General features: G+C 48.4%; 2 protein-coding genes across 3 annotated transcripts in view; one reads left to right on the top strand and one right to left on the bottom strand.

Moving 5' to 3' along the window:
• LOC103618332 (1-acyl-sn-glycerol-3-phosphate acyltransferase alpha) overlaps positions 1–4,523 on the top strand; it is a 6,817-nt gene extending 2,294 nt beyond the window's left edge. Inside the window, exons 3-7 of one of the 2 annotated variants that reach the window (XM_017738148.1) lie at positions 305–480; positions 719–814; positions 1,320–1,392; positions 1,528–1,633; positions 3,823–4,523. In XM_017738148.1, coding sequence (XP_017593637.1) covers positions 305–480; positions 719–814; positions 1,320–1,392; positions 1,528–1,633; positions 3,823–3,910 — 539 coding nt within the window. In that variant the 3' untranslated portion in view covers positions 3,911–4,523. The remainder of the gene's footprint in view (positions 1–304; positions 481–718; positions 815–1,319; positions 1,393–1,527; positions 1,634–3,822) is intronic. The other variant, XM_008636716.2, reaches the window with a different exon arrangement.
• A 2,113-nt stretch (positions 4,524–6,636) lies between these two features.
• LOC103618347 (myeloperoxidase) lies at positions 6,637–19,159 on the bottom strand. Its single transcript, XM_008636732.1, has 13 exons — positions 19,141–19,159; positions 18,360–18,453; positions 17,355–17,530; positions 16,624–16,747; positions 14,505–14,634; positions 13,423–13,623; positions 13,016–13,331; positions 11,457–11,617; positions 10,793–11,045; positions 9,342–9,512; positions 8,299–8,536; positions 7,596–7,813; positions 6,637–6,665 (listed from the first exon to the last, which is right to left on the bottom strand). Exons 1-13 carry the CDS (start codon positions 19,157–19,159, stop codon positions 6,637–6,639), a joined length of 2,130 nt encoding a protein of 709 aa, XP_008634954.1.
• Between the last annotated feature and the right edge of the window lie 363 nt (positions 19,160–19,522).

The following is a 19,522-nucleotide window of genomic DNA, read 5'->3' as shown; positions in this document are numbered from 1 at the left end:
TACAGAGCCCTCCCCCAGCCAGCCCCAGGCCAGGGCTGCTCTCCAGGGTGTCAGAGGCATTTTCAAGCTACATCAGCTTCACCCTCTCCGAGGGAATGGGGACAAGACTGCCAGCTGACCACAGCCTTCTCATAGCTGCTCTCCTTCAGTGCCAGGGTGGATGGTCTAGAGACCCCCAAAATTCCCCAGGGATTCTATGAAGCTTCAGGCATGGCATCTCCTAGAGCAGAGGGCTGTCACCCAGAATCTAGAGGGACTCTGAGTGCAGATGACAACTTGTTCTGTCCTTGCTGTCCCTTTGCAGTGATGATGGAGATACTGCCGAGGCGCTGTGTGCCCATTGCCAAGAAGGAGATCCTGTACATGGGCACATTCGGCCTGGCCTGCTGGCTCTCAGGGGTCATCTTCATCGACCGCAAGAGGAGGGAAGAGTCCATTGGCACCCTGACAGAGGTGGCACACTCCCTGCACAAGGACAACGTGAGTGGGGAGGAGTCCAATGAGGAGCTGCTGGAAAACAGGAATCTGGATGTGGGTGGGAAGAGATCTTTGTCTCTGAGCTGGGCACTAAGCAGAACAGAGTGAGAGCATCAGTGTGTTCTGTGTCCATGAATGGAGGTGAGGAGTACAGAGATGAGCCCCAGGGCACCATCCCTGTGCAGTGGCTTAGAACTGTACCTGGAGATTCCTCTGCCTTAATGTCTTCTCCCTTCTGCAGTTACGTGTCTTGATCTTCCCTGAAGGAACTCGCAACCATGGTGGCTCCATGTTGCCCTTCAAACGTGGAGCCTTCCAGCTGGCTGTGAAAGCCCAGGTGAGACCCACCTTCCTCCTGCCCTTGGAGTGTGATTTGCTTACTGTGGTCCACCAGCAAACCTGGGTCCTGGCCCCTGGCTTCCCTATGGATTGAGCACACATCCAGGAGCCCTCAGGGGTTTGCAGGTGGCACAGGAGGGGGCTGTTTCTGTGGCAAGTGGAAAACCTTTGTTACAGCTTGGAAAAAAAAAAAGTGGGGGGACCTTGACAAGAGCTCTGGACCTGCACAGGGAAGTTTCTGCTGAGTTGGCCTCTGTAGGCAGTAATCTGACAATCCACAGTTGTTGGCCTAAATACAGAGATGAAATTACAAAGCCGAGTAGTGAGGACATGGAGTGATAGAGTTAAATGATCTAAATATTCAAATAATCCTCTGAGTGTCTGCTGTGGCACTGACAGTGATAATTATCAGCAAGGTGCAAGATTCACCTGAAAACATGACTTGAATTTTGGGGGAAGGATAAGGAGATGTGTATATTCACTGTAGACTGCCTTCCCTCCAGGTCCCCATTATTCCTGTAGTGTTGTCTTCCTACAACAGCTTCTACAACCGGAAGGAGAAGAGGTTTACACCAGGTGAGGATGACCTGGGGCAAAGAATGGTCTGGGTGGTGGTGCAAGCTCAGTCCTTGGAGCCATGACAAGGGTGGGCAGAGGACCACGTGTAATATGGAGATGGCACCCAGAAAACAGCAGTTTCTATCTTCTCAGGAAGAAATGGGACATTTCAGGCATCACTTTTTCTTCTCCCCTTGGATTTCTCACTGCTTGTCCAATACCTGTCCAAGAGAACTTGGAGAAGCAGCAGAGTCCTGGGGTAGGTCCTGCCCCTGACCCCTCATGCTGCCCTTGGATCTGCAGGTGCATGGAGAGCTGGGAAACATTTATGGTTACAAAAATTTCTACTGGCCAACGATAAAATTTTCTGGGAAAAAATGACACAAGTCTTGGGCTTCAGAAGGAAAATGCAGGAAAAAATGGTACAAATTCCAACAAAGAAAAGTAACCCATCCTGTTCCTTCGCTCCCTTAGCTGCTGCCCACCTTAAAATGGACTTCTTTTTTTTTTTTCCCAGGCCAGCCCTGGTGTTCCCTAAGGAGAGGATCTGCTTCTCATTCCTCCCATTGTTGTGCTTGGTTGCAGTCATTCTCTTGCAGGGAGACACCTGGAAGAGAGAGTGGTGCAAATTATAAACATGGAATTGCCAGTTTCCAGTCATCTTTCACCTGCTGGGTTTATCCTCTCCCTGTTCACACACAAAAGTCTTTTGGATCTGGAAGTGTTCCCCCACCTGAGAGTCAATAGGACCAGGAGCAGGGATTTCAGTAGCCTGCTCCCTTCCCTTCCCTTCCCTTCCCTTCCCTTCCCTTCCCTTCCCTTCCCTTCCCTTCCCTTCCCTGTCGTTGTGTGTTTTTGACCATTTTTGTGACATCATTAGATCTGTGTTTGACGCCCTTCCCTTCCCTTCCCTTCCCTTCCCTTCCCTTCTCTGGGAAATCAGAGAATAACATCCTGGGGAGGGATCTCTGAAGCAGCTGAACATTTTGCTTTAAGCAAGGCCAGCTCTAAAGACAGACGAGTTGGCTTTGTGACCAGTCCAGAAGAGGTTATATTAACTCCAAGGATGGAGATTACAAGAATTCCCTGAGTTTTTTAGGAAAGACTTTTGCAGTTGCATGTACATATGCTTATATTCAACTTCAGTCACCCTGGAAATTCATGGTTAGCTAATTCCATGCTCAGCTGATCTCTGAGCCCTTTTCTAAATGGCTGTTAAACAGGTGGGACCTGCACTGCTGAAGAAAGAACCCTAGTTAGCTTTTTTTGTACTTTCCCACTTTCCCCACCTGGAAGTTTTGCCAGGGCTGATTCTGAAGATGGTGGTCAAGATTCCTGCATGCTGAGCAGGTCTGTGGGTCAGGACAGCTCCCTGTGTCCACAGTGGCGCTGGGTGTGCTGAGAAGCCTCTGGAAAGCCTGTGGCTCTGTGCTTGGTGTTGGACACTGTCATTCATGGAACACATCTGGTGCTTGCTGGAAGTCTGCTCCCTAGTGACCTGTATTTCCAGCACAGCCTCGTCATCACTCTGCTCTTCCAGTAGGAGCAAGTGAAGTGAGGTACCAGCCTGGCTTTGGGTGTAAGATGTGAAGGCAGGGAGCACAGAATCATGGAATCGCAGAAGGATTTGGGTTGGAAGGGACTTGAAGCTCATTTCATTCCACTCCTTACCATGGGGAAGGACACCTTCCACAAGAGCAGATTGCTCCAAGCCCTATCCAACCTAACAAACCCTTTCCTTTTGTGAAGTTTTTCTCTACGCTTGTTTTGCCTTCTTCCCACGGCTCTGCTGCTGGCACTGCTGGATCTCATTCCAGGCACACGTGTAAAGTCATGCAAGAACATTACAACACATCACAGACACTCCCCGGATCCCCAGGTTCCTGTCTGTGCAGGCGCTGTCTTGTCTCCACTGGCCAAACCAGGGGACTCCTGGTGCCAGAGCAGAAGAGCATGATGGCAGCTCTCCACTATGTTCTTCCAGTTTACACCAGTCCATTGCTTAGGTGCTTCTGTGTGACCAGGGAATCCTGGCCACAATTTCCATCATCCCAAAGTGTGTTTCTGGAAGGAGGGACCCTGCTAAATCTGGTGTACACAGACAGAGCACAGCCAGTTTGGAAGTGTTGTATTAAACATCTTCTCTTTGCCTGTGATCTAGACAGACCCTGAGATCTTTCTGCTGTGAAAACTCATCCTATATGAAACACTATATTGTGTTGGAGGAGATGTTCACCTGTTTCCATATTTATGATTCTTGTGCTCTCTGTGGATGGGAAAAGCCCGGGCTGGGTTTTTGCTGTGTGCATTTGGGATGTGGCTGGGCTCCCACACTGGTGTGGGAACGAGGGGATTTCCTTGGTTGGCACCAACCCTCCTGCTGTACCTTCTCCTGCTCTTCTACACCACTCATGTATTTTTTTTACCCCCTCTCTCACCTTCTTCCAGGAAAGATGATCATCCAGATCCTGCCAGAAGTGGAGACGCTTGGCCTGGGCCCAGACAATGTTCCCAAGCTGACAGAGCAGGTCCGTGACTCCATGCTCTCTGCCTACCAGGGGATATCAGGAATGACGAACGGAGCTTCCCATTAGCAATCCCATCTTCCAGCTCCAGCTGTGTGTGCTACAGCTGAGGGGGGGCCATGGCAACCACAGGGAGGTCTGGCAGCAGAGATAACTGTGGATTGCAATGCTGACATACCAGAGACAGGCAAAACATCCACAAAGGAGAGAAGCTTCCAAGGGGAATGTTGCTATGTCCCTCCCAGAGAACTGTGCCACCCAGGAGGACAGGCACACAGTGGACAGCTGGACATTTCTGTGTAATCATAACCCTGAGAATGTCCCTCCAGCTGGACCCCAGGCAGAGCTGGGCCCTTCCTGTGATCATCGCTACCTGCTCATAATCACCTTTCCCTGTTCAGAAACAACAAGGGGGAGGCATGGATCCCAAGCCTGTGACCATCCTGCCTGGGAAATGGCTGCCTTGGGATTTGAGGGCTGCCACATTCCCGTGGAACACACTCAGGAGAAGGTGCTGTTTTCTTCCTCTTCCATGGGGAGGATTTGGGAAGTACTTCTGCCACAAGAGACAGAAACCAAGGCAGCCTTGGGAGAGGGGAATTAAAGACCTTACATGTGTCTACAGGGCTTGGTGGCTTCTTTGGGATATTTAGTCTTCCTTTTAAGCTGAGGAAGATTTTGCTTTCAGTAGTTGGGCACATCTTCAAAGTGCAAGAGGGACATGTCTGTCTGGGGACTCAGAAACCAGAGGCAAACAGCAGTAATATGCTGCCTAATATCCTTGCCACACCCAGATGGACTCACCATCCCTGGAAGTGTTCAGAAGATGTGTATATCTGGTGCTTAGGGACATGGTTTAGTGGTGGACCTGGCAGTGCTGGGTTAATGGACTCAATGATCTTGGAGTGCTTTTTCCAGCCTTACTGATTCTGCAATTCTACGATGATTCTTTGATAACCTCATTATTTTTAACACAACCTATATATCTTTCAACTCAAACACACTCTGGGAGCTGCACCTCCTGATTTCTGAGTCCAGCCTGGTTCTGCCCTGCCTTCTCTGTCAGAGGATGCCCACCAGCCACGATGTGATTTGCTTTTTCGTGCTGATATGTTTAGCTATGAACCAGAGACAAAGAATGTTTTGGACACTGGTCTGACTTACACAGAATCACACACAGATTCACAGAATCATTTAGGTTGGAAAAGCCCTCTGAGATCACCGAGTCCAACCTGTGCCCAATCCCCACCTTGTCCCCAGCTCAGAGCACTCAGTGCCACCTCCAGGCCTTCCTTGGGCACCTCCAGGGATGGGCACTCCAAGCTGGGGAGCTGGAAGTTCGGACCACTGGCACTCCAACACCTCCTTCCAAGGCCTGCCCACCCTTTCCATGGAGAAATTCCTCCTGGGGTCTGTTCCCTCTCCTCCTGTCCCTGTTCCCTGGGAGCAGAGCCCGACCCCCCCAGCTGCCCTCTCCTGTCAGGGACTTGTGCAGAGCCACAAGGTCCCCCCTGAGCCTCCTTTGCTCCAGCCTGAGCCCCTTTCCCAGCTCCCTCAGCCGCTCCTGGGGCTCCAGCCCCTTCCCAGCTCCGTTCCCTGCCCTGGACACGCTCCAGCCTCTCATTGTCTTCCTTGGAGTGAGAGGTGCAAAACAACACAGGATTTGAGGTGGGGTCTCAGCAGTGCCAGCTCAGGGGGACAGTCACTGCCCTTGTCCTGCTGGTCACTGTGGTTGGCACAGCCCGGGTGCCATTGGCCTCTTGCCCACCCGGGCTTCCTTGGGCTCTTGTTCAGCCACTGTCAACCAGCACCCCCAGGCTCTTTTCTGATGGAATGATTTCCAACCCCTCTGCCCCCAACCTGTCATGGATGCCAGCTGTAGGTGAGTGCCCAGGATGTGTTTTATTACTGCCCAGAACACCCAAACCACACAGGTTCACTGTAGGATTTCAGTAAAACTTGTCTCAAGGCTTCAAGGCACAGCTGCCCTGCTGCAGTGTCTTCAATGGCTGAAAATCTCACTGCTGATTAGAAGCAGCCAAAACAGCTTCTTCTCTTGTGCAAAACCCGGAGACTGGGAAAGTTTTGATGAAGATTACATGCATGTGCTGATTTCTGAGCAGGTACAAAGGATAAGGAATTTGATTCTGCAATGCAAGCATGCTAGCCTGCAGGTTTGACACCCATTCAGTATGGGAAGTAAAAAAACTTGTCATAATTACAATTTAGAGAGTCGTAACGCCTCTGATCAATTTTTTAGGGCAACAGAAAATAAAATATCATTGTGCTTCCATCTGAAGACTTACATTACTGGAAGTTTTTAGAAAGAAATTATATTAAAAAATCACATTACAGGAAATAAAACAGATGACATAGTCTTGAGCTCCCCTCTGGGAAACCATGTGCTGATGTTCAGTCAACAGCAGCCAGCGGAGCCTGATGTCCAGGCAGGAATTTCCCAGGAGCAGTTCGGTGCCACCATTAGGGGTTTCCAACGCTGGTCTGATGAGCAGGATTAGACACTGTCAATGAAGCAGAAAAAGCTGCTGAGAGGCAGAAAGTCTTCCCTGGACACACCATTTTCCTCCACCTTTTTGTCGTCCCTGTATTCTTGCACCTCTGAGACACGGTGGTGCTTCCAGCCTTAGAATGAGTGGTTTGGGGGCAATTTCTTTCCATTGGAAAAGGTTAAACTTCTAGCAACTGCTTTTAGCCCTGGAATTTCACTCTCTCTGGGTTACACAAACACGTTGGCTTCCTCCAAGCCTGGTGAGAAAGGAGCCACAGGAAGCAGCTCAGCACATTTTAGTAACCGTAAGACTACGATAAAAAAATAAATGAAAAAAACTCTGTTGTTTAGCTGGACTCAGCTAAAGAATGGGGTGAAGCCACCATAATTTAGCCTTTAAGTGCAAGTATCTGTCTTAAACAACAGTGTTTCCCTCAAATGGTTACTCAAACTCAATACAGGAACTGCATGGAGATGCTTTGTGATCTGTGCCTTGCAGAAGGACAGTGTAGGTGATCCCCAGGTTTTGTGATCATCTGTAAATGGGTTGTCAGAAAGAAAAAGAATCCAAGCCAGTCCATTCTTCAAGTATCCGTTCTCCCACATCATTTCAGCTGGGAGAGCCCTCATCAAAAGTGTTTCAGTAGGACACTGAATGTCCACATCTCACAGAAAAAGACACTGTTTTACTGTGGCACATCACAACCTTTGACCATGTGTGTTCAGCTACTGGTGTGTGAGGCCATACAGTATCAAAACTACTCCAGATACACCTTAAACTGATTTAAAGCTTTGGGGAAGATGAGGGGAAAGCAGGAACTTGGAGCAGCAGAGTAAGACCTTGGAGCAGGTTGGCTAATTCTAGTTGATTTTTTCATCAACACCTTTCCTGTCAGGAAAGACTGTGGTTGTCCTGGAATAAGGTCATCACAGGAAACATTCACAAAGTCCAGAACAGACTGGATTTTGAGGGATTTCCCATCCTCTTGAAAGGAAGGGGCAGGGAATAAGGGATGATGAAAGTGATGGATTGTCTGCCACCAGTGCTGTCTGAGTGTGGCTAAATGGACAGTCATTGTCTTTTGGGGGCAGAGTCACTGTGGAAACCTTAATTCTTTCATTTTTTAGGCATGGAAGCAACCTCATAGTGCATTTATTATTTTTGACCGATCTCAGACCACTGGTACCTTTTGTGGCACTCTCTGGCTCATCTTTCCAGGGTGAGAGGTCAAGCACGTCGATCTCTTGGCAATCAGTGAAGTCCTCAGGATAAGTGTTGATCTTGAACACATCCCTGGGTATCTTTTTGATGTGAGTATTGTCACAGATCACCCTCGACACTGAAATTTTTCTCAAAGCTTGCAACTGTTGTGGAGTGAAAACTCCGGGGTTCTCCCACCAGAATCTGCAATGATATTTTCAGAAGCAGTTTATAATCTTTGGTTACTTGCTGAGATGGGAACCTGACCAAGGTGAGTCTGAACGGTGCTTAGATCCACCTTGATTCTCCAGGAACACCCTTTTAGAAAGAGGTGTCTCCAGTGTGGCCAGACCTGGATTCTGCCAGTGCAGAGAGCCTGCCTCTTCCACACAGCATCAGCAGCCTGCTGGGATGCAGTCATTTATCCTCCCCTTTATGCCCTGAGAGCAAAAGCCACCTCAGGCAGAGACCACAGCAGAGACCCCCATGGTCTGGAGCTGGTGCTCCTCAGCCATGTGAATCTGGAGAAGCAGGCTGCAAAAAAGAGTCCTTTGGTAACTGGGCTAAAATCAAGGGGTGAGCCTTGCTGGGAGCACTCACTGGAGTGCTGTAGATGGGTTGGATTAATATGTCACAGGAAAGGTCAGCATTTCCCCCCTAAAAAATGCCACAGGGAACGTATCTCTCACCTGTCCCCATCACGCAGGTTCCTGAACTGGGTGCCAATAATGCAGGACAGGAGGGGCCCAACTCTGCCCTGGGGAACCACGGGCTCTGCAACTGCCCCAATCCAGAGGTCGATATTGTACGGTGTCCCATACACATTCATGAACTTCTTGGCCAGTTTGGGATTGCCGAGCACCTCAGACAATTCTTCCACAGTTTGGGGTTGGGAGAGCCCACAGAAGCCCCTCCAGGCATTGTAACCTGCAAGAGCAGGAGCAGCAGATGACCAGGACCCACCACCACGTCTCTACAACACCTTTCTTGGCCCATAGGCATTCCCTGCTTCTTCTCATGGCATTAAAGGATCTGGAAGGCACTGTTGTCCAGGCAGTCCCAACAATCATCACATTTTCAAAGGTCCTTCTTGTATGTACACTAAACTAACAGTTTGGGTTGTCTTTATGACTGCAGCTCATCCTGGTGGTTACATCTTTCTACTGCTGAGGGTGAATGCATCAGTCCTTGCAGCCTTGGAAGGCCAAATTTCTCAGATAAAATTCTTAGAAAAGAGGAAATCTAGCTGTGTTTAACCCAAGAGCACCTGTTCTTCTCTAGCACCTGGGGGGGGCAGTCCCACCTGTGGGTGCAAGGCACTTCTGCTCAGAACTCTGGCTTGTCTGGGACACGAGACAAGATTGATGAGCAAAGAACAAAGCCCAGGGGACCTGCCCAAGCCCATGTGAAAGCTGAATTTGGTCACTTGTGCCTGTACCTTCTGAACCACACATGCTCTCTCTTTGCAATACACCACTGTCTCTCACCTGCTTTCTTACATTATCCCAAATATCATCTTTGATTTCTAAGCCTTTTGCCCTTGTTTTAAATGTCTCAGAAAAAGACTTTTATAATACAGAGACCTTTTTTTCCCCTGAGCTTGACTGTCTGTCCATCCTTCACCCTCAAATCAAGGTTTCTTCCCATTAGTATAGAAAAAGCTCAGTTCATTCATAAGCAGCAGAAGGAAAAAAGTCTTATTCATAGGAGGTGTGGACTTGTGTCTCCTTACCTGGAAGGCCATGGTCTCTTCCCCGTTGCATGTTCATGGCTCCTAGATCCAGACCCATCACCTCTGTCTGTTCAAAGAGGTGGTTCTGGAGCTCCTCAACGAGCAGCTGGTTCTGTTTCATGAGTTTTGCATGATCCACAAGCATGCCCCGGATCAGGGGGTCGATGCCTCCTGCAGCCATTGCAAATCAAGGAAGTATTTTTTGTGCCAATCTGCAGCTTTGGTGGTCCCTTTCATGCAGCTGAAACAGTCTGTTATGGGCTGGGTGGGGTTTTCATCTCCATATTTTCATTTCACCATGTGTATATAGAATCACAGAATCACAGAACCGTGGAATGGTTTGGGTTGGAAGGGACTTTAAAGCTCATCCTGTTCCACCCCCTGCCATGGGCAGGGACACCTCCCACTGTCCCAGGCTGCTCCAAGCCCTGTCCAGCCTGGCCTTGGACACTTCCAAGGGATCCAGGGGCAGCCCCAGCTGCTCTGGGCACCCTGTGCCAGGGCCTGCCCACCCTCACAGTGGTACCTGTATGAATCTGTACATGTCTGCAGATGCCAGTAAACAAAGCCTCTCATAGTAACTGAGTTCCTTATCCCTCCCCATCCCTCAGCTTTTCCTTCCACAGCCCTAAAACCACTTGCTGCCCACCAGTCCCTTTCCAAGTCTGCTCCTCAGCCTGCCAGGCTGCAGCATGTCCTGGTGCCTGGGGGCTCTGTCCAAGGTTTTAGGATTTGCAATGGATTTAGTTTATAATTCACTATTAGATGACAGATCTTTAAAAAACATTAAACGTAATGATAGAATTAATTCATGTGTGATTGTCCGTGTCTTTTTCATAGCAATTAAGGAGACGGTATGAGCAAAACACAGGAAAATTGGCTGCACACGTGTAATTATATTTCTCATAATTAGCTAAATAACCTATTTTGGAAGAGACATTTGTCTTCCTTGGAAAGACTCATGTCTGGAGATCTCAGCTGTGCAATAGCAGGACCCCATAACTCCAGTTAGAGCCAGGAAGAGGGATGGGCACCTCTAGGAAGGAACAATGCTGCTTTAGCTCAATTAAACTGGATGCATCACCCTCTGTCCATGTCTCCTGATTGCAGGGGGATATAAGAGCTTTGATTGACACAGACTTTGGTGGACTGGCGTTGGGCACAGGGAGTCTCCTGCCTCCTGGAGCAGCAGGAGGAGCTGCACCATCTGAGTGGATGTGGAGCACTCCCATTGTCAGGCCTTGCTGAGCTGGGAGGTGTCCAAGGAATGACTGGACATGGTGCTCAGTGCTCTGGGCTGGGTGACAAGGTGGGGATCAGTCACAGGTTGGACTTGATGGTCTTGGGGATCTTTTCCAACCTAAATGATTCTGGGATTCTGTAATTCCATGTGCCTGACCAGCTGACCTCCACCTCAGGACCAGACCAGGACCACTGCTCCATGTTCTTACCTTCCATTATAATTCTCCACGGAGCACAAAAGGTCAAATGCAGAGGGACATGGGAGAAGGAACCCAAAGGCTGGAAGCTCTCGTTCAAACGGGACACAAAAGGCTGCACCGACGTATGGCCGAATCGAAAAGCCAGGGAGAAAACATTTGAGGCCCTCGGATCCACCTTCTCATTGTAACCACTGTACGAAGGGATCCACTTGCTGGTCTCCTCGGCCAGCAGGAGTGGGAGGTAATCTCTGTAGGTTATGATCTGAAAAAGCACAAGAGCACAGCACGTTATCAGCAGCTGCAGCAGACATGCCATCAAAGCCAAGTGCAGAGAACGAACTCTGCAGCAGAACTCATTAAGATCTTTAGAAAAAAGAGCTGTAGCAATGGAAAAAGTTAGGCATAATGGATTTAAATCATTTTTAAATGTGAAATTATTTTATCTAATAAATAATTTATACATTAAATATAATAAATAATTGATAAATCAGTAATATGATGCATAAAAAAGCTCTGGATATCCATGCTGTCTCAGATGGACTATCCTCATTCACAATTTCCATCTCCCACAAATAACTGCACTGATTTTACAAAGCATGGTTTTCCTCCTTTTGCCTGGAGGAAAAACCACTCCTAAGTGTGTGGATGATAAACAGCAAACAGTGATCAGTACCTGGTTTATGGCAATCACAATCTTTCGACTCTCCTGGTAAAGCTTTTCCCCATCCCAGTGGGGATTTAAATTCCTCAGCTCCATAGCCAAGCGATTGTGCTCTCGGACAAAGAGAGTGTGCATTGCAGACAGTCCCAGGTTTTCTGTCACGCGTTTGTCACCTAAAATGAAAATATTTTGGGGATTTTGTACATTGCTTTCAATTTCAGAAGCAGGTTTTTGTGTTAGGACAGACAAGTAACAAGTGGTGATGTTCCTGGTGATAATGCTATGGCTGCCCCACCCCTACAAGTGTCCAGGGCCAGGCTGGACAGGGCTTGGAGCACCCTGGGATAGTGGAAGGTGTCTCTGCCCATGACACAGGGTGGAATAGGATGGGCTTTAAGCTCCCTTCCGACCCAAACCATTCTGTGATTCTATGAAGGCTGGAGGGGACCCAGGGAGAGATCTCACTCCTCTGTAAGATGATGGAAGAAGCACTGAGCATTTCCTCACTCAGCAAGGTTTCCCATTTCCTCATTCTCAGCATGCAGAGAATGAGGAAATGGGAACACTCTGTATTCCTATGATTGATTTTGCAAGCTTCACATTTATAATGGTTTTTTTTAACATTATGCCTATGATGGATCACTTCAAATTTAAGTAAGTTCTGTGTTTGTCCTCGGTTTGTTTAAATTTCAGACAAACTTCTAGACTTTTCTGCTGATGTAGGGTGGGTTAGTTAATCAATCAACTAGATTACTTAAGAGTGTTTAATTGTTAGTATTGATTGGGTTGAAAACTGAATCATAGAATCACAGAATGAAAGGGACTTTAAAGCCCATCCCATTTCAACCTTCCACCATCCCAGGCTGCTCCAAACCCCATCCAGCCTGGCACTGGACACTCCCAGGGCTGGGGCAGCCACAGCTTCTCTGGGCACCTTGTGCCAGGGCCTCCCCATTCTCACAGGGAGCAATTTCTTCCGTATATCTAATTTAATCTACTCTCTTTCAGTGTGAAGCCTTTCCCCCTTGTCCTCCCACTACAGTCACTGATCCAGTCCCTCTCCAGATTCCCTGTAGTCCCTTCAGATCCTGGAAGGTGCTGTGAGGTCTCCACACAACCTCCTCTTCTCCAGGCTGCACAGCCCCAACTTTCTCAGCCTGTCAGTGCTGACAAGCTGACAACTGGCATTCAGTTCATGAATGGTGAATTCTAGGTAGGAGTAAAAAAGTCCCTGAGAAGTTTTAAGCACTGTTGGTTATTCTATTGAAAATTTCTCCTGCTTTTGAGAAGACTTTATAAAGGAAGAACAATTTGCTGTAATTCTTCTGGGAAATTAAAATAATTTTTATGTTAATTAATCAATTATTGCTTGATTTTTTTTTTTTTCCTAACTGTGGGGAGGATCCATTGTCTTTCACCTTATGTAGTCATGTCTTGAAGAGCCTCATTCAAATATCACGGAATCACAGAATATTCTCTGTTGGAAGGGACCCACAAGGATCCTATATGGAGATATTTGACCCTTTTTGATTTTATGCCCCACTGAAAACAACCCCCCAGCTGCACCTTACCTGCTTTAAAACAGGGGATGTTGGCGCTCTTGTTGGTGAGAACACAAACACTGTGCGTTGTGTTCTCGAAGGGCAGCAGTTCCAGCCCCTCATCCATGAAATCCTGGTTCAAGGCCATCAGGCCCAGCTGGTTGGTGAGATTTCTCAGGCTCCTGGCCAGGGAGTCGTCGCTGCCGTACACCGTGCTGGCGTCGATGAACGACGTGACGGCGTTGAGCTGCTCCCGGCTGAACGTGCCGGGATTGCACACGGAGGCGGACTGGACGAACGGCATGCAGGTGTCGGAGCTCAGCATCCGGGGATCGTCGGGGGGGAACTAAAGCAAAGGAGTGAAGTGATGCCTCAGAAAGTCCCGCGGTTTTATTTTTGCTGCTGTGAGAGTGTGGGATGGGTGAGAGTCAGGGTACCTTAATGGGGAAGCAGGGGGGCTTGAAGGCACAGCTGGTGTGGCACTGGAGCTCCAGGCTGGCTCCTTCCCCGCTGGCAGGGGCCAGGTCTATGTCGTGGTTGACCCACTGGCCCCAGTGCATGAAGACCAGCGAGAGCTGCCGGTCTGCGGTGACGTTCTCGTTGGCCGTGTGAGCAATTTCGTTGGATACTTTTCGAACCTGCAGAAAACCGAAATGAAAATGTATGTGACTGTCTCTGCCATGGTGGATTTGCATCTCACTCAAACTCCCCCTGTGAGATCTTGGAATCACAGAATCACGAAAGTCGGAAAAGACCTCCAAGATCATCAGCTTTCAACCGAGTATCCTCATTCCCACTAAACCATCTCGAGAAGTACCACATCTACCTGATTTTTGGACACCTCCAGGGATTGACTCCTCCACTGCCCTGAAGATCCTGCTCCAATGCTTAACCCCTATTTCAGGGAAGACATTTTTCCTAATATCCTGAACCTCCCCTAGTACAATTTGAAGCTATTTCCTCTTGTCCTGTCACTTGTTCCCTTGGAGAAGAGGCCAACCTAGTCCTTTCAGGTGGTTGTAGATCATGCACAAGATGATCTTAGATAAGCTACTAAGAATTAATTATGACATTAAACAGTTCCATGTCATTCCCCAGCTCTATCCAATCAGGAGTAAAAGTAGACTCCACAGCCCTTCAGCCAAACCTGGCTTCATGGAAAGCCCATTCCAGCTGAAACTTGTTCGTGCGCATCCAGAAAGTCAAGAACGTGGCTGAGGAGCTCCCAAGCCTTGTGGTTTGTACAAACCTCCTGGTGTCCTTGAGCACACTGACTGCAGCAATCCTTGGGACGCACACTTTAGAAACTGCTTAGGGAAGCATCCACAACCTTTTTGCTCATGTCTGTCTCCAACAAAAAATATTAACCTGAGCCATAACTCAGCTGCGGAAAAGCAGCCTCAATTCAGCTCCTGAGATCAAAGATCAAGCAATTTAGATGTTGTCACTGCTTCCCTCCTGACAGGTGCAGGGAGGGCAGTGCCCATGCTCATGGCTGGATCAGGATAACAATTCTCACCAGTGGGAGTGGGAATCCGTTGTAGTGCTTTCCTTCACTTGCTCCTCTGGGAACAGACACTCCATCTTCGTACAGGGCCGGGAGCCAGCGTGCGAAGGCGCGGTTAGAGGACCCCAGGTGGGAGTGATTTCTGCAGCATCAGCAGAAAAACAACTTCTGTTATTTTTTCAAACATCAGCAGCCTTGCACAGACCAACATTTCACAGTCCTTTATTCCACATATGAGCACTCTGGTAACAGGGGTGAGATTGGGAAAACACCAAGAAGCAAATTATACCAAGGCTATTGATGTGGAGAAAAAACAACTTTTTTTTAAAAGGTGCCTTGTGTCACTCTATCAATTTTATTTGTCATTTAAACCTACATTAATTTTATTTGGCATTTAAATCTCTGTACCATCTCTGTCTTCATTGGCCTCTCAAAATCAGACTCACAGCAGGGCCATCATCATGGTCAGGGTGGCCATGTCTTGTCCAGCTGGGGGCTGGAAGCTTCCAAGGATAAAGATTCTCCACCTCTGTGGGGATCTGTGCCAAGGCTGCCCCTTGGGGAAGTTTTTACACAGACCCTCTCAACCTGCAGTTGTGGCCATTGTTGTGTTGCCTTACACTGCTCTGAAAAGTCAGAATCACTAAAGTCAGCATTTTGTGTTCAGAAGACCAATAATTCTGATTGAGCCAATGATCTGTGGCCCTGCAGACACAAAACCCAGGCAATGCCTGTCTATATGACTGGATGTGGCACTCAGGGTTCTGGTCTGGTTGACAAGGTGGGGATGAGTCAAAGGTTGGACTTGATGGTCTTGGAGGTCTTTTCCAACAGAAATGATTCTGTGATTCTGCACTGGAAAAGGAGAGGAGTACCCAGTGTTTACAGCAGTGTGCCGTGAAATAAGAGCGTGTCCTAGGAAAATGACCCTGCCAGAGCCGAAGCAATTCCATCAAGTATTAAGGACTCAGAACCACCAGGTTCTTGTTCTGATTTTTATTACTGTCCTTGCAGGCAAAATATTCTTCCTGGTGTGTGCCTCAAACTGAGCAAGATCCTTGGGAAAATATTGACACCACAGGGATCCCTCAAGCCCAGTGGCCCCTCATCTCTCCCACAGCCCAACAAGGCCAAGGACAACCCTACCTTGAGCCTCAAATCAGCATGAACACAGAATCCCAGAATGGGTCAGGCTGGAAGAGACCCCACTGGGGTCACGTGGTCCCATGTCCCTGCTCAGGCAGGGTCATCTCAGACCATGAGGCAGAGGATTGTGTCCAGATAGTTCTGGAATATCCCCAATGAGAGAGACGCCACACCCCCCCTGGGCAGACAGACACTGCTGTCCTTGTGGGGCTGGAGGCCCTGGACTCCATGGGAACAGACTGGAAAACCCCAGTGAGCGTGAGCTCCCCGCACACTGATGCAGAGCTGTGCTGTGTCATCACATCTGGTACATCTGTTTCATGCCAGATGCACATTGGATGCAAATCCCTCTCAGATTTGGGGGCTGGTGCTGGCACGGCAGGACAGGGAGCCTTGACTGCCATTGTCAGAGTAGGAATTTGGTCATTTTCTGGTCAAAAAAAAAAAGTTTGATCCCAGCTTTGAACCTGGAGGGAAACTATGTGCAAAAAGCTGAAGAACTAATTTTCTCAGATGAAAGATGTACAATACACAAAGTTGGAAGAGCCAAGAATTAAAGTCTTATTTAATTCCCATCCTTACTCATCACACAGATACATCAATAGCTGAATATTATCATCTGACTCAGCTGGGGAAATGAGTATTATCCCTATGGAAGAGTGCAGGGGTGATTTCCTGTAGCCTCCAGCAAAATGAGAGGTTGAGCCTTAGCCTCAAAATTTCCTCAGCTTCTTACCTGCCCCCACCCCGAGAAGTCCTTTCTTTCATCCAAAGCATCACATAAAGGACAGTGGGGGCAAATCTGAGATTTTCAAGAAATTACATCTTTTTCCTGCCAGGCAAAGGTAGAAATGAATCCTCTGTTACAGGCTCATTAAACTGAGCATTTCACTCTTCTTGCTCAGTCAAAAGGCACTCTCACAAATCATCTACCCTGAGTCAGAATACGGATTTGAGACTCTCCCTGTCCACACATAAATCCTACCTGTTGTTGCACTCCCCAGTAATGGTCCGGTAAAAGTCCCTCTCCGGGCATTTAATGGAACGAGTCTGGTAGTCACAGCCAGTGCCCTTGGAAATCATCTCCTTCTGTCTCCTGCTTAGCAGGTCTGCAAGAGAAACCCTGAAAAGTAACATCTGATCCTACTCTTCTTTTGTTGTTTCAGCTTCTAAGTGTTCTAGGTCAACATTTGAGCCAGCTGAATCGGAGCTGTGGATTTAACACATCTGGATTGGAATTGTTAATTTGGTGCCTAAACCCTTTTGTGATTCAGCCGTCCCCTCTGGGCTAGGGAAACTGGGTGGGCATGCAGCAACATTCCAGGGGAATGTGGGGAGCATCATCACCAGGAAGGTGTTACCCCAGCTGGGAACAAAACGATGAGTTGCAGAGCAGTACAGCCGAGGTGTGAGGAGCAGAAGCGGAAGATGGACGGTTTTCAGTGGTTAGAGCCTCCAGTGGGTTTTGTCCCAGGTTTGTCACAGGTATTGTTAGGCTGTTTTCACAAGGATAGGAGAGATGGACTCTCAAAGATGATGAATAAAACACCTGGGGGGTCTGGTCTGTCTCTGAGCATCCTTAAAATCTATTCCCCTGTTGGGGAACAGTTTTATCCCCGGTTTTTTGGGTCTTGGCAGAGCTGCTCTCTGCCACCTGCTGTGGCACATTTCCTGCTCTTAGCTCTTTGTAAGACATTTTGGTCTAAATCACATTACCTGTGACATTGAAGCTCTGTTCCCCAGAGAGATGCAGCTTCATTTTGAGGAGTTTCAAAGTAGTTTCCAAGTAATCAGCAGCACGGACTGCAGATCTGGTTTTTCCTATTGGGTCCTTTAGGTGCTTCAGGAAATCCATTGGGTTGACAATCTTTTCCTCCAGTTTTCTCTTTAAGCTGAACATAGAAGAGTTCCATGAAGCACCTTCTCTGAATTCAGAGCTCCTCTGTCATGCTGGACTGGGTGTAATTAGCTGTGACAACCCTGCAGGGTGGCAGGCAGCCCTGCCCAGTAGGACGAGCTGTCTGCACATCAGCACATCAGCTCAGATGGTTTTGGCAAACAAATCATTGTAATCCCCTACTTCAACTTTGCAGTCACACTTCCTTGTCACAATAAATTTTGTTCTATCATGAGGAAATCCAGATCAATGAACTGTGACTGGATAGGATTTTACCTGTATTATGTTGCAAGGTGTATTCTGTGAACAGAGGGACAAACCTTGCTCCTGTTCCATCTCTTTCTGGTCCCATGGCTGTGTCTTGCTACTTCTGCAGGATGGGTGGAGAGCGACTCCTTCCCAAATCCTCCCACTGCCTGGAACCAGCCTTTTGGGACAATCACAGAGGATAGCTGGGGTTTGACTTCCACTGACACTTATCTGGGACAGGGTGTCCATCTGCACAGTTCCAGTCCTTCCAGAGAGGGGCAGAACTCTGGCTGCCAGGAGAGGACTCACACGTGTTCAGCATGTCTGAACCACTATGGACCAGCGAGAGGTGCCCGTGGCACGGTAGGTGAGGAAGCAGTACTGGGGGTCATGATTGGTGGCTCTGGGACCAGAATCCAGCCAAACTGGGCAAAAGGATCCCTCTAGCTATGACAAGGAGAGCCCTGGCACTAAGGCTTCTCCATTATAAATATGCATTGGAAAAGAGAGAAAACACACATATATTTAATCTTATTGCCTTAAAATATTGGGGCCATCATGCAGGAAGAACTCACCTTTTCCGGGCCTGTAAATATGCTGTGTCTACCAACTGCCTGGCCTCAGTAATGATGCTCAGGAGAGACGAATCTGAAAGCACCTCTGAGACTTCTGCTCAAAAGAATGAAAGAAGAAAAAGCAGAAATTGAGGATACTCAATTATAACATACACCAGGAGCTTTGTTCTCCACTAAACCATGTCCCCAGCAGCTACATACACAGGTTTTTTGAACATTTCCAGGGATGGTGACTCCACCACTGCCCTGGGAAGCCTGTTTCAAGGCTTCCTAATATTTCCCATGGAGAAATTTCCCCCAATATCCAATCTAAACCTCTGGCACAATTTGAGGCCATTTCCTCTCCTCCTGGCCCTGTTCCCTGGCAGCAGAGCCCAACCCCTCCAGCTGCCCCCTCCTGTCAGGGACTTGTGCAGAGCCACAAGGTCCCCCCTGAGCCTCCTTTGCTCCAATAGGGGCCTGAGCCCCTTTCCAGCTCCCTCAGCCACTCCCGAGGCTCCAGACATTTCCCCAGGGAAAGTGCACAGAAGAAGCCAAAGACACAATCTGTGCCCCAGGTTCCCTGTCATAAAAGGTTGATTTATGCATGGAAGGGTTGGCTGCTGGTTAAATAGGGAGTTTCCTTAGGCAAACCTCTCAGGTATCAACTTCATTGTTAGAGGATCAATCTACAGGACATTTCAGTTCTTTATTGAAGCAGTGTCTAACTGGGAGCTCAGACTGAGTTTTGATTCACATCCTTTCCAGTAGAGCAGCAGCCAAAGGACAAACAGGAACCTACCATTCCCTGAGAAGCCCATTGCTCCAACTGCACAGAGGGTGATGATGGATCCCAGGAGAGTCATCCTTGGGTTTGTGCCTAGAGAGAAATGCAACATAAAATCCTCAATGGACAGGGCTTCACTGAGGGGTCAGAACAGATTGACATGTTTGGTTTCAATATCTCTTTCAGGATTCAGGAATCTGTCGGTGGGACTCGGGCTGTGGCTGTAGCTGTAGGTGTTGGCAGGACACCAGGACATCTCTGAGTGGTGGGACCCTCAGCAAACCGGGCTGAGTAGCTGCCAAGGAACAGGCAGACAGGTACAGTCCAGCCTCAGTGATGGAGAATATTGGGAAAGTGAGTTGGAAGAGGGCGGTGTCCTGGTGTCCTGTCTTTGGCA

Source organism: Corvus brachyrhynchos, unplaced genomic scaffold (assembly GCF_000691975.1).
Source record: "Corvus brachyrhynchos isolate BGI_N302 unplaced genomic scaffold, ASM69197v1 scaffold137, whole genome shotgun sequence".
Taxonomy (NCBI): domain Eukaryota; kingdom Metazoa; phylum Chordata; class Aves; order Passeriformes; family Corvidae; genus Corvus; species Corvus brachyrhynchos.
This window is presented reverse-complemented; position numbering and strand designations above follow the sequence as displayed.